This window comes from Danio rerio, chromosome 22, assembly GCF_052040795.2.
Source record: "Danio rerio strain M-AB ecotype USA chromosome 22, GRCz13ab, whole genome shotgun sequence".
NCBI lineage: Eukaryota > Metazoa > Chordata > Actinopteri > Cypriniformes > Danionidae > Danio > Danio rerio.
The window spans coordinates 9,281,412-9,295,508 of NC_141042.1; the positions used below are offsets into that span (position 1 = coordinate 9,281,412).

The 14,097-nt window shown below is 37.0% G+C and overlaps 2 protein-coding genes across 6 annotated transcripts in view; one reads left to right on the forward strand and one right to left on the reverse strand.

The window, feature by feature from the left end:
* The window catches only part of LOC147838394 (uncharacterized), a 900,722-nt gene that overhangs the window by 429,578 nt on the left and 457,047 nt on the right, over window positions 1–14,097 (reverse strand). The gene's annotated exons all lie outside the window — the stretch shown is intronic.
* Window positions 2,198–14,097, forward strand: part of LOC147838404 (NACHT, LRR and PYD domains-containing protein 3-like) — a 42,962-nt gene continuing 31,062 nt past the window's right edge. For 2 of the 5 annotated variants that reach the window (XM_088651631.1, XM_087303337.1), the window contains exons 1-8: window positions 2,198–2,314; window positions 3,671–3,761; window positions 4,093–4,206; window positions 4,513–4,614; window positions 8,435–8,522; window positions 11,285–11,480; window positions 11,570–13,391; window positions 13,463–13,633. In XM_088651631.1, the coding sequence (XP_088507757.1) occupies window positions 3,703–3,761; window positions 4,093–4,206; window positions 4,513–4,614; window positions 8,435–8,522; window positions 11,285–11,480; window positions 11,570–13,391; window positions 13,463–13,633 (2,552 nt within the window). In that variant the 5' untranslated portion in view covers window positions 2,198–2,314; window positions 3,671–3,702. The remainder of the gene's footprint in view (window positions 2,315–3,670; window positions 3,762–4,092; window positions 4,207–4,512; window positions 4,615–8,434; window positions 8,523–11,284; window positions 11,481–11,569; window positions 13,392–13,462; window positions 13,634–14,097) is intronic. The other 3 variants (XM_087303339.1, XM_087303340.1, XM_087303338.1) reach the window with 3 other exon arrangements.

The window sequence follows — 14,097 nt, forward strand, 5'->3', positions numbered from 1 at the left end:
TTGGGTAGGATAAAATTATCCGTAGTGTATGACTGTGTATGGATGTTTCCCAGAAATGGGTTGCACTTGCAGCTGGAAGGGCATCAGCTGTGTGAAACATGTGCTGGATAAGTTGCGGTTCATGCTGCTGTGGCGACCCCGGATTAATAAAGGGACTAAGGCGAAAAGACAATGAATGAATGAATGATTTATCTACTTTTTGCACTCACTGAAGTTGGCTGAGATTGAAAGTATGAAGCTATTGTTTAAGGCAGGGCACTTCATGTACTGATTGATTTTCAGATTTTTATCCTTATACTTACGTGTATTTTTTGACTCTAAAGCAGTGTTTCTTAACCATGTTCCTGAAGGTCCACCAGCACTGCATGTTTTGGACATCTCCTTTGTCTGTCAGACTAAATACAGGTCTTTCAGTCTGTGCTAATAAGCTGATTATATGAATCAGGTGGTCCTCTGAATGTGGTTGAGAAACGCTGTTCTAAAGTAAAGAGAATAAAATACACCTTTAGAATTTGCTTTGAGGTATTTGTTTTAAGCTTACTACACTTGTCTGTTTGCTTCTGTAGATTTTTTCTAAACCCAGCTATCTGCATATGTAAACATAAGATAGGAAAACACTCTGTAAATAATAATTCTGGTGGAACTTCTATGGTGATATGCTTTAGGCTGCCAATTTAGTTTATCATATTTATCTGCAGTGTTTGTGTCAAGTTCAAATATCTCAGGGTTTTGTTACCGAGTGAGGGAAGGGTGGAAGGTGAGATTGACAAGCGGATTGGTACAGTGGCAGCAGTAATGCGGTTGATGTACCGGTCCGTTGTGGTTATAGGGAGCTGAGTCGAAAGGCAAAGCTCTTGATTTACCGGTTAATCTATAGTCCTACTCTCACCTATGGTCATGAGCTTTGGGTCATGACTGAAAGGACAAGATCTCGGATAAAAGCGGCAGACATGAGTTTCCTTTAAAGGGTGGCAGGGTGCACCCTTATAGATAGGGTGAGAAGCTCTGACACCCGGGAGGAGCTCAGAGTAGAGCCACTGCTCCTCCACATCAAAAGAAGTCAGCTGAGGTGGCTCAGGCATCTGTTTCGGATGCCTCCTGGATGCCTACCTAGGGAGGTGTTCAAGGCATGTCCCACCAGGAGGAGGCCTCTGGTAAGACCCAGGACACGCTGGAGGGACTATGTCTCTCGGCTGGCCTGGGAACAATTCAGGATCCACCCGGAGGGGCTGGAGGAAGCTTCTGGGGAGAGGGAAGTCTGGGGTTCTCTCCTAAGACTGCTGCCCCTGTGTCCCGGCCCCAGAAAAGCAGATAAAAATGAATGAATGTTTGTGTCAAGCAATAATATGCAAATAAATACATTTTAATTAACATTTGATTTTGATGATCAGTTTAGCAGTTTTGATGATGTTATTTTACTGTATTCAGCTGCCGTTTTCTCCATTAAGTTAGCCTGTATGCTCATGATATATTGCCTAGCTTACTGATTACATTGGAGCTCCAGGGTATGAACTGCTAATTTATTTTTGATGTGTATTTGTTATACACGGGATTGTGTAATTCAAATTATGAATTAACAATATGATATATATTTATTTTAAATGTACTAACTAATGCTGCTTTTCAAGTTGCTGTTTGCTTTTTTGTTTTGTTTATTCTTATACTTAAAATCTTTTTGTTGTGGATAATCATATTTCTGATTATCAGGACAGTTTAATGAATTTTTGGTATATTCTGTGCAAAAAGCTGCAGTTTACGCAGTTTAAATCACTTTATTGTGATCTTAAACAGAACATGTGCAACAGTTACATTTTTTATTTATTTATTCAAGTTCATCCGGTATGTATATGGTACTGATGATCCTGCTAATGCTGAATGATACCACTGAAGGCAGTGATAAAGACAGGAATGAAAATGGGCAGAGTATATTGTTGAATAAATTAAATTGGCTGTAAATGGGACAACTTTGTAGTATTAAAAAATAATATCATATGTAAATTCTATTCACATTGAGTGACACAATTTTCAGCAGTAAATACCAGGAGAAAGGCTATATTTTTAAAACCTACATGAATTGAGTTATTTTATTGGCAGTATGTTCATTACTGCTGTTAGTACAATCAGTGCGTTTGTGATCTGCGTCCAATTGGTGGCGCTAATGAGACAAAGCAGGTTCTGATCAACATTTATTTTCTCCAATCGTGTCATGTGACAATCGGAAATCACCTCAGGTGTGTGTAAACAGTGCCCCAAACCGAAAGCATTTAGAGACTTCTGGATTATTTTTCTGCTGCGCAAGACCGTGTGTACTACTGTAAGTATATTTATTCATAATTTGAGAGAATTAAGAAGGATTTTCGTTTAGGCTATTTAAACAAATTTTCAGTATGTAGTGTTATCAAGCGATACTTTACCTGTTCCAAAAGAATAACGCGAAAAAGCTTTACCTAGGTAGCAATAAGTAATTATATAATCCCAAGAAAGCCTTTGAAAACTACGAATATTGTAGCATATTTGTACTATGCTTAAAGGTTTCAACTTAGTTATGCTTTTTTACCTTATATTAAAGCGTCGTGTTTGATCCTGTGCAGACGTGATCCGCGCTAGTGAAGGTGGGCAATCCAGTTCATCCGGTTTGAGTCGATGCGTTAGATCAGTGGTTCTCAAACTGTGGTACGCGGAGGAATGAAATATGTACCTGCTACATATATTTCAAAATTTATCAAAAATGATGTATATAATATGTTATATATGACATACAACCGGTAATCTGCCACAGAGTTGTAGCTGCTTTACTGGGCATACGTTACTGTATTTCAATACTACTTATTTTGGTGGTACTTGGGAGAGACAATTTTTTTCTGAGGTGGTACTTGATAAAAAAAAAAAAAAAAAAAAAAATTTGAGAACCACTGCGTTAGATTATTAGGCCTAAACGTTTCAATGTTACAAAAATTGCTGTTTTTTTTTTAATAACATATGTTTTACTTACTTTTCTTCGGCTTAGTCCCTAATTTATTATGAGTTGTCACAGCCGAATGAACTGCCAATTACTCTAGCATTTGCTGATTACACTCATGAAACTTTTAGCAAAAAAATTTTTTAGCTAAACGCATTTGTTAATATCTGCATATTAGAGTGTAGGAGTGATTTAAATTAAATGATTACGGTGTGGTGAAGCAGTGGCGCAGTAGGTAGTGCTGCCGCCTCACAGCAAGAAGGTCTCTGGTTCGAACCTTGGCTCAGTTGGCGATTCTGTGTGGAGTTTGCATGTTCTCCCTGCCTTCGCGTGGGTTTCCTCTGAGTGCTCCGGTTTTCTCCACAGTCCAAAGACATGTGGTACAGGTAAATTGGGTAGGCTAGTGTATGAGTGTGAATTTGTGTGTGTGGATGTTTCCCAGAGATTGGTTGCGGCTGGAAGGGCATCTGCTGCGTAAAAACTTGATAAATTGGCAATTCATTCCGCTGTGGCGACCCCGGATTGGTAAAGGGACTAAGCTGACAAGAAAATGAATGAATGAATGAATGAATGAATGAATGAATAAATGAATGAATGAATGAATGATTATGGTGTCATTTAATAACACATACTAATTGTGTTCTGTCATGATGGTCATCTCAGAGTGACGTTGTCATGTTCTGTTCCTCATGAGCGTCTGATTGTTTTCAGCAACAAAGATTGTTTATCTGTTGGTCTACAGTATGTCAAAAGTGCAAGGACAAGACTCTCGATTTGAGACGATTGTCTCAAAGAAAAAGAGGTAAGTCTGTGGCTGTTTTCACAAAATCTTAAACAGCAGAAGTTTTTGAACTCAGAGTCAAGACAGTACTTTATAGAACAAGATCTTATTAACAGAGATATGACCTAAAATCATGGTGGTTTCCAGAGTCGAAAATAAATGTGCTTTTTAAAAAAATATTTAAACCTTCCATTGGTCATATACTGCATACATCATTAATAAACATTACTGAAGAGACCGTACAAGTCGTTAACTTGAAATTGCTTAAACTAACTGCACACTAAACCTCTCAAAACAGACTGAAGTATTTCATAAATGTTCTTCTAATTAAAACCTATTTTTGTGTGATTAGTTTAACGTCAGGTTCACATGTGTCCAGTTCTCTGTCTGTGTCTGTGAAGAGTGACAATTCAAAACATGGTGGACAACCAAACTTCAGTGAGGAAACACCATCAACTACCAAAAGGTATTTCATGTCATTATCTAGTTTCTATTATATGATTTTGCTGGAAGATCTTATTAACAAAGATATGACCTAAAATCATGGTGATTCCTAGAGTCCAAAATAAATGTGCATTTTTTTAAATAATGTTAAACCTTCCAATGGCTACATACTACATATATCATTAATAAACATTATTTAAAAAAACATACAAGTCTTTAACTTTAAATTGTTCAAACTATTTGCACACAAAACATCTTAAAACAGACTGAAGTATTCATGTAATACATTTTCTTCTATTTAAATTTATTTTTGTGTCAATGGTGTAAGATCAGGTTCACATGTGTCCAGTTCTGTGTCTGTGAAGAGTGACAATTCAAAACATGGTGGACAACCAAACTTCAATGAAGAAACACCATCAACCATTAAAAGGTATTTCATGTCATTATCTAGTTTCTAATATAAGCTTCTGCCGGTATTAGTGTTTCTTTTTGCAATTAACTGCTCCTAAACAGTTTTTGATAACCAACAAATCTTTTGTATAATAACCAAAACATTTATTGCTTTATTTTATATTAATGGTAAAAGTAAATACATGTTTGAAACAAACTAAATTGCTTAGGGATGAAAAGGGGCAATTGGTAACACTTTTTAAAAGGTAAATGTTAGTTAATGCTTTTAAATAGTGAGAAATAGTTAAACAGTGAGAAGTAGCCATATTTTTGTTATAGTAAAGTTTATAAAAAATACAAATTAATTTGATTCCCTTTTAACCTATTTAAAAAAAATCATTATATCTTCATGCATTTGGCTTTGCGATGAACAACCACAATACAATTGTACAACAATTTAAATGTTCTCAAAATGCATTACAAAAGTTTAAGTAAATCATTATTCAAAATATTTTGAGGTGCTCATGATATTAATGTTGTGCTTGTTGACTGAACCCTGTTTGGACATTCTTTCTATTAGTAAAAAGTCCTACGCAATGTCTAAAGGGCAGAGATTCAAAGGGACAGGGGCCCAAGCCCAGTATGATGAACAAGCACAAAATGATTATTATTCACCAGTTCTTATTGCTGTTTTTATTTTGCAGTTGATTGTTTATTAGGTCCAAAATTGTTACAAGAGATTTAAGGGTTAAAGAGCTCCTATTATGCATTTAAAAAGGTTATGTTTTGGGAGTCTGCAACAACATGCTGATATGCGTGCAAGTTCAAAAAACACTTTCATTGTCTTATGCATTTATTTTTACCTAATTATCCCAGCGAATCCCATATAAATTGTTCAGTGATTCATTTAATATTTGTTTTCTTATTTTTTGGGATCACGTTACAATTTGTTTTTAAACCCCTCCTTAGCGCGAAGCTAATCTGTGCTAATTTGACTGATAACCCAGTCTATTGCGATTGGTCGACTGCGTTAAGCACAAGACAGAGAGAAATGCCCACCACAGCTACAGTATGAAGTAGCAGAAAATATGCGAGAGCCCAATGCAGAAATCCAATAAAATAATGCAGTTAAATACCAGCATATTACTCACTATTTACACACACACACACACACACATAAACACACAAAGTCTGATCTGAGAGCCTTCACAGCAGCACGGAGGAGAGGTGCGCCGGTCACTGAATCCAGCATAGGGGCTGTCAACAACTGTCTTTTTATTATGCTTTGTGTTTGAGTTGAGTAAAACTCGTAGTGGTTTATCATTAACTTTTCATCAATCATATTTCCCGCAATTGACAGCAAGAACGAGCGCAGAAGTGTTGTCTGATTGACAAGCAGCAGCTGCATGTGTTCAAAAGAATCTAAAACGCCAAATAGGATAAATCTAAGCCGTATTTTCTAAAGTAATACTATCTGTATATAGCTTTTAACCTCTAAAAAAAAGTTTTTTTTCTGACATTACATCGTTCATATGAACATCACTGTAACAGGTTTTATTCAAGAACATTTGAGCGGGTTTCAGTCTTTAGCTCTTTCTTTTTCATTTTATTTAAAATATATTTAACTTGCTTGTTGTGAAAATCCAATTTTGTTTTTTAACCTATTCTTTTTATGCAACAGTCAGTTGCATGTTAATTTGCTATGATGAAAATGAAATAATTTTTTGCATGCTGATTTATGTGAAATCGTGTTTATTGGTCTATTTAATCACCTTGCAATTTTGAAATTACAGCTTTTTTGCTTTGAGTATAGACTATTCAGTTCAAAAGAGCAGTTCAATCTTTTATAAAGTTTGCTGTATAAAAATATAACATTTTGAAAAATTTATAATTATCAGCCTATACATATCGGCTATCTGCCTTCAAGTCTGAAATGTTATCGGTTGTCGATATTGGCCAAAAAATCCATAACGGTGCATCCCTAGTAAAAATTACTGACAAAGTCCTTGTCAAAGTCAGACAAAGTCCTATAGTCTTTGCTGCTTCTTCAATAGCAAACGGCCAATGAATCCCGCGTTGCAGCGTAGGTTTTTGCATCAAAAATCTGAAAAATGACAAGAACAAATACAGCACGTGGTTGGCTATACTGTGGTGTTGTTGTGAAAATGAACTCTAACCCTTTATTCCCCGCAGCCGAATCTCCATCTGTCAGTGATTGTCATCTTCGTGTCATGATTAGTCCCATGATCCCCCACGCCTCCACTACTGTTTGGAGGGAAAGCACGTTCACATTTTAACGAAACTGGAAGTACATATGGGTACCTCAAGGCTCTGTTCTTGGGCCACTTCTCTTCTCCATCAACACGACATCTCTATGACCAGTAATCCAGAAACATGGATTTTCCTACGACTGCTATGCTGATGATACCCAGCTATACCTCTCATCCTGATGATCCCTCGGTTCCAGCTTGCATCTAAGCCTGCCTGTCGGACATTTCAAAACTGGATAAAAAATCATCATCTTCAGCTGAACCTCGCAAAAACGGAAATGCTTGTAGTTTCTGCCAACCCGACTCTACTCCATAACTTTTCAATCCAGATGGATGGGGCAACCATTACTGCATCCAAAATGGTGAAAAGTCTTGGAGTAACGATTGATGACCAACTAAACTTCTCTGACCACATTTCTAGAACTGCTCGATCGTGCAGATTCGCACTCTATAACATCAGAAAGATCCGACTTTTCTTATCTGAACATGCAGCTCAACTCCTTGTTTAAGCTCTTGTTCTCTCCAGACTGGATTACTGCAACTCTCTACTAGTGGGGCTTCCAGCTAACTCTATCAAGCCTCTTCTGCTGCTCCAGAACGCAGCAGCACGAGTGGTCTTTAATGAACCTAAAAGAGCACATGTCACTCCACTGCTCATCTGTTTGCACTGGCTGCCAGTTGCTGCTCGCATCAAATTCAAAGCTCTGATGTTTGCTTACAAAGCAACTTCTGGCTGTGCCCCTTCTTATCTGCTCTCACTTCTGCAGATCTATGTGCCCTCCAGAAACTTGCATTCTGTGAATGAACGTCGCCTTGTGGTTCCATCCCAAAGAGGGAAGAAATCACTTTCCCTAACGCTCAGATTTCAATCTGCCCAGTTGGTGGAATGAACTCCCTAACTGCATCAGAACGGCAGAGTCACTCGCTATTTTCAAGAAACGACTAAAAACTCAACTATTTAGTCTCCACTTCACTTCCTAATCTGCAATTGCCTTTCTGTATATACCACTAACTGTACTCCCAAAAAAAAAAAAAAATAAATAAATAAATAAATAAATTTACTAATGCTTTCCTTCTTAGACTTTACAGACCTGAAACTTGCCTAAAGCACTTATTCATTGTTGCTCTTATAGTTGTGTTAGTTGCTTCCTTGTCCTCATTTGTAAGTCGCTTTGGATAAAAGCATCTGCTAAATGACTAAATGTAAATGTTAATATTTGGAGATGTACCGTATTGAGGTCGATGCGATCAAGCAAAAGATCCGAACCCAACTCGATTCGTTTATTCAAATCTGAGTCAATTATTTCGTTAAAGAATCAATAATTTTAGACATTCTGCACTTTTAGTATATACCTCAGCTGGATGTTTTCATTTACTAAGAGCTGTGTAACACTGCATCGAAAGTCATTTTCAAAAACCTATAATAGAGGCTCTTTCACTGTAAATCTAGTGCTTAATGTTATAAGCTCAAAAGAAATTTAGATCCCACATCCAATTTTGTGAACTTAAACAGGCCATTTTTTATGATAAAGATTTATGTAATATTTCACCCACAAGTGCAGTAATGTACAATATTTTATGTGTTTACAGTGGGAAATATGAGACATTATTCGACTCAGACATCCATACTCACAGGAAACACAAGGATAACAAAGACAATTTCCTGTCCATCTTCCAGGTAGTAAAAATACTTTTCACAAACAAACTTTCTGATTAATTAATTTTCTTGGAAATCAGTGGCTTTAATCACTCACAATTTGTCTTTAGTGACGTTTGCAGTTTGTCTTTAGTTAAGGTTTTAGTGTTGTTTTTGTTGTAAGTCTAGTTTCTGTAGGTACATTTTCATTACATAAGAGTTGTTACAACTGGACTTCTGGCAGAAACAACAACAAAGTATACTTGACAACAAATGTATTCAGTAAGACCTGAGGAGAGTTGCACAAAAGCAAGTTAACGGACTAAGCTGGGATTTTCAAGCTATCCTGGGTAGGGTTGGGTATCGTTTGGGTTTTTTTCAATACCGGTGCTAAATCGATACTTTTAAAACGAAACCGGTGCCAAAACGGTGCCTGAATCGATACTTTTTAGCCACAAAATTATGGTGGATGACTCTACAAAAATATTTTATTTGACAAAATATAATTTTAATAGAAGAAAATAATTACAGTTTAATGTAAACAAAAATTCATTTTGTATTACATTAATACATTTCCTTTGATTATTTGTTGGTTATAGCATGAAATTAAGATTTGCATTATGAAATTACATTAGCTTACTATTAACCTGTGGGGGGCGGGCAGTGGCCACATATTTTAGGAGCACATTTTAACATATATATCACAAAATACTTAAAACATTATTCGAAGTCATTTATTTTCATGCATCACTCTGCAGTCTTCATAAACAAGATAATTAAATAACTTTAACTCAAAAGTGTTGTAGGAGAGGGGAGTGGTCGCTTTAAGATCTTGCTATTTAAGGGAGTTGTAGTCCATAGCGAAGTGGGTAGTGTAGTTCGACACGCATGCTGGATGATGTGAACTCGCTGTGTGCTGTGCAGCTGAAGCAGAGGAAAAAAGTTTTACTCGGCTTTGTTTTATGTTCACTCAAGTTATTCCACCCGAGAGCTGTTTGCACCGTAAACCCGACAACACGAAAATAAGTAAAAGAAGGGCATGCATTGATTACTTTTGTCCGTCTCATCCTTTGCACGAGCTGTTACTCTGCCGCTGGACATTACTGAAGCGGAGAGAGAAACACTAGTTTGATCATGTATAAATATCATTATAACTATATTATATAAATATTATTATAACAGTCAAATAGAGATAGGTTGATCTCTGCAGTAGCTGCCGAAGAGCTGCGTGCTGCAGACGCAGCTGGTGTGAAAGGCAAACGCCTGTGTTGCTTCTGCTCTCCATACGCGCTGCTCACGCACTGCTTTCGCTTGCTGTCTGAAACGGGCGTTACACGCAACTTTTGTAAAGACGGTTGCTGTGTAAGAATCATTGCTTGTAAAATACGCTTTAGAATGCTTAGTTTAAGCAAATTGGACGAACGTGATCACGTGTAGATCTGAAGAGTGTCGCACTCGCTCACCGAAAACCAGGCTAAATGCGCTGTACTACGATGCTTGCGTCTGTGCCCTAGCGACATTAAAAAACGCCTGATATCGCCTGTTCGTGTTCCTCAAAGTTGTTCAGAATTAAATGTTTAGTGGTGGTGTGACACAACGCCTATGTGTGCCTTTATTCGTGCACCCCTTTGATGCTTCTTACGTTTTTGCCGCAGCACCGAAATAGGCACCGAAATTCATACGCTGTTTTAATACCGGTACATACCGGTTACCAAGGTATCGGTGCTATAATGGTACCGGGTTTCGGTACCCAACCCTAATCCTGGGTGAATTTAGTCCTGACTTGGTTAAATAATAAAAAAATAAAAATGGATAAAAAAACAGGAAAAGCTGCTACTACAAAGTGTTTTACAGTCACTCCATGTTTTTTGGTCATTTAATATATATTTTTTAATCATTAGAATAAAAAAAAAACAATGTACATTCAGATGTATTAGCAGTCCTTTTATATGCAGTGGCCATTTCAGATTTCCATTTAGGGTAGAGATAGAAAAGGGAGGGAAAAAAGTCGAACGATTAGTGGAAAAAATGTGAAAAGACATTTATTACTCCCCTTTTTAGAATATGTAAAATAAGTCTTTGGTGTTCCCAGAATGTGTCTATGAAATGTCAATTCAAAATACCCATCAGATCATTTATTATACGTTGCAGAAAATGTATATATTCCTGTTGTGTGATTGAACTGATATGTAAGAAAATGCTAGCTTTAGCCACCTTTTTGAAGCTGGATCAGGTGAAATAGATCCATCTTTTAAATAAAAATTCTTTCAAAATTCTGCTATGTATGACTGAAAAGTAAACTGAAAGGATAACAGAGAATGTGATGAGTGCCTGTCAATCAATATCGGTGGGCCGTGATTATCGCACTGCTACATGATCACAGTGGGGATGGCATCAAGTTTGCTCAACTTTGGATCCTGGGTTAGCTTCAAGAAATTAAAATAAGGATTTGATGTGTTTATGCTACACTAATAAGGCTGTAATACTAATACACCCTAATTCTACACACATTTCTTTTGCTGTTGTTGCCCAAGTTTTTCTATTGGAAGAGTTTGTTACCTTCACAAAGGGAGTTATGTACAGTATTCTGGCTTGCTTGTAAATTATTTTAATCAAAGTTGTGTTGTTTTTCACTATAAAGATAAGTTACTGTACTTCATTTGTTGTGCATTAATTGTACTCACATTTAAAAGCTAGGTAATATTTTTTTATGTAATTGGATTTAAAATAATATTAATTTAAAATAATAATAACAAAAAATGTTGAAAAAATAGGTTTAAATGTTTTTTTTTCTTGGTTTTTAGGATCTCGAGAACAAAATAATAAAGTATCTAAAGAATGAGCTGGAAAAGCTTAAGAAAATATTGCAAAAAAAAAATGCACAATATTTTGTAAAGGACTTTAAAGAGAACAAATGCAGAATAAAAGAAGCAGCTCTTGATCTCACACTTTACTTCCTGAGAGAAATGAAGCAAGATGAAGCTGCTGATACTCTTCAAGGTAAGAGACTGTCAGATTATCACTTATAAATACAAGAGATAATTATAAAATATAATAAAATAAAATATAACTTTATTTGTTCTGTTTAGATGAGCTGTTCTTCATTTATCAGCTGAAATGTGACCTAAAGAAGAAGTATCAGTGTGTGTTTGAAGGAATTGCACAGCAAGGAGACTCCACACTCCTGAAGAACATCTACACAGATCTCTATATCACTCAGGGTGGCAGTGAACAGGTCAATACTGAACATGAAGTCAGACAGATTGAAGTTGCTTCCAGACGTCATGAAGCTCAAGAGATACAGGTTGAATGCAGACATTTGTTTGAAGCGTCTGAACAAGACAAACAGATCAGAACTGTACTGACAAAAGGAGTCGCTGGCATCGGGAAATCAGTCTCTGCTCAAAAGTTTGTTCTGGATTGGGCTGAAGGAAAAGAAAATCAAGAGATCAGCTTCATATTTCCTCTTCCATTCAGAGAGATGAACTTAAAGGAGAAAGAAAAACTCAGTTTGATGGAGCTTATAACTCAGTTTTACCCAGAGACAAAAGGACTGAACCTTACAAGAAGGAATCGATTCAAAGTCCTGTTCATCCTTGATGGATTGGATGAATGTCGTCTTCCTCTGAACTTTGCTGGTAATAAGACGTGCTCTGATGTTTCATCTCCAGCCTCTCTGGATGTTCTCCTGACGAACCTCATCAAGGGAAATCTGCTTCCTTCTGCTCTCATCTGGATCACCAGCAGACCAGCAGCTGCCAGTAAGATTCCTCCTGACTGTATCGAGCGGCTGACAGAGATACGAGGATTCAATGATGCACAAAAGGAGGAGTACTTCAGAAAAAGACTCACAGATGAGAATCAGGCCAAAGAAATCATTGATCATGTTAAACAATCAAAGAGTCTCTTCATCATGTGCCACATCCCAGTCTTCTGCTGGATTTCAGCCACTGTTCTCCAGAACATTTTACAGGAGAAGAGAAATAATGATGTGAAAAACAATCAGGCTGATGATGCCTCCAAAACACTGCAGGAATCAAACACTGAAGACACTCCCAAGACTCTGACACAGATGTACACACACTTTCTGCGCTTTCAGGTCCAGCAGAGCAGACGAAAGTATGATGGAGAATACACACCAGATGTGTCCTGGGATAAAGACGCCATCCTTTCACTGGGGAAACTGGCATTTGATAATCTCCAAAGAAACAACCTGATCTTCTATGACACAGACCTGGAAGCCTGTGGTATTGACGTCTATAAGGCCTCAGTTTACTCAGGCATGTGTACCCAGATCTTTAAAGAGGAAACAGGGATTGTTCTTGGTACCATGTACTGCTTTGTTCACTTGAGTGTTCAAGAGTTTATTGCAGCCCTTTATGCACATCTGTTACTAGACATCAACAAGAAAAGTGTGTTTGATCAAAACTCTAGAAACAGAAATGAGTCCATGATTGATTTGCTGAAGACTGCAGTGGACAAGGCACTCGAGAGTGACAATGGACACCTGGACCTTTTCCTTCGCTTCCTCCTCGGTCTGTCTCTTCAGTCCAATTGGCGACTCTTACGAGGTCTGTTAACACAGCGAGATGAAAATGACTGGAGCAAAGAGGAAATAGTTCAGTACATTAAGCAGAAGTTTGAAGCGAATCTTTCTCCAGAGAGATCCATCAATCTGTTCTACTGTCTGAATGAATTGAACGACCAAACTCTGGTGAAAGAGATTCAGACTCACCTTAGCAAAGGAAGTCTCTCATCTGCTGATCTTTCACCTGCCCAGTGGTCTGCTCTGGTCTTTGTGTTGTTGACATCAGAGGAGGAAATGGAGGAGTTTGAGCTTCAGAAATTCAAGAAATCAGACGAGTGTCTCATCAGACTATCAACAGTCCTCAAAACTTCCAGAAGAGCTCTGTAAGTCAATGTAAATGAAATTGTGTTGTATTTCTTTCACCTAATTATGTTGTTGTGTTTTTCTCTTGTAGGTTAAATGATTGTAAGTTAACAGACAAAAGCTGTTCAGCTCTGTCTGCAGTTCTCAGATCAGAAAACAATCTGAAAGAGCTGAACATGAGCAATAATAATCTGCAGGATTCAGGAGTGAAGCTGCTCTGCTCTGGACTGAAGAATATTCAGTGCGAGTTAGAAAAACTGAGGTAAATTGTGTAATAATTGACAAACTTTGATTTAAATCTCTAATATTCTTAAAATGATTTTGCAGTATGTACTGTTTTATATGGCAGTACATTAAAATATTAGTAAAGCAGGAGCATTTTTCTGAAATATGCTGAGCAAAATCAAGCAAATGTTGCACAGTTTTGTGGAGTTTGCATTTTTTAAAATTGCCATAGATTTCCTAGATATTTTAGACTATCTGGACACTGTTAAAAATTTCAACTATACCACAGAGAGCCATCTGCACAGTTTTACAATAAAAACATTATAGTATTTGTGAAGTCTTGTGTGCAAAGTCTCAAATTGTTAGATTAATGCACACTTCTCATCTGGTGCGTGCTCTGTGTAATAAATAACATAAATAAATATGCATACAAAGTTTGTTTGAGTAGACCATGTGAGTTGTATCACTCGCTAAACTTCTACATTTTGTATTCTATAAATG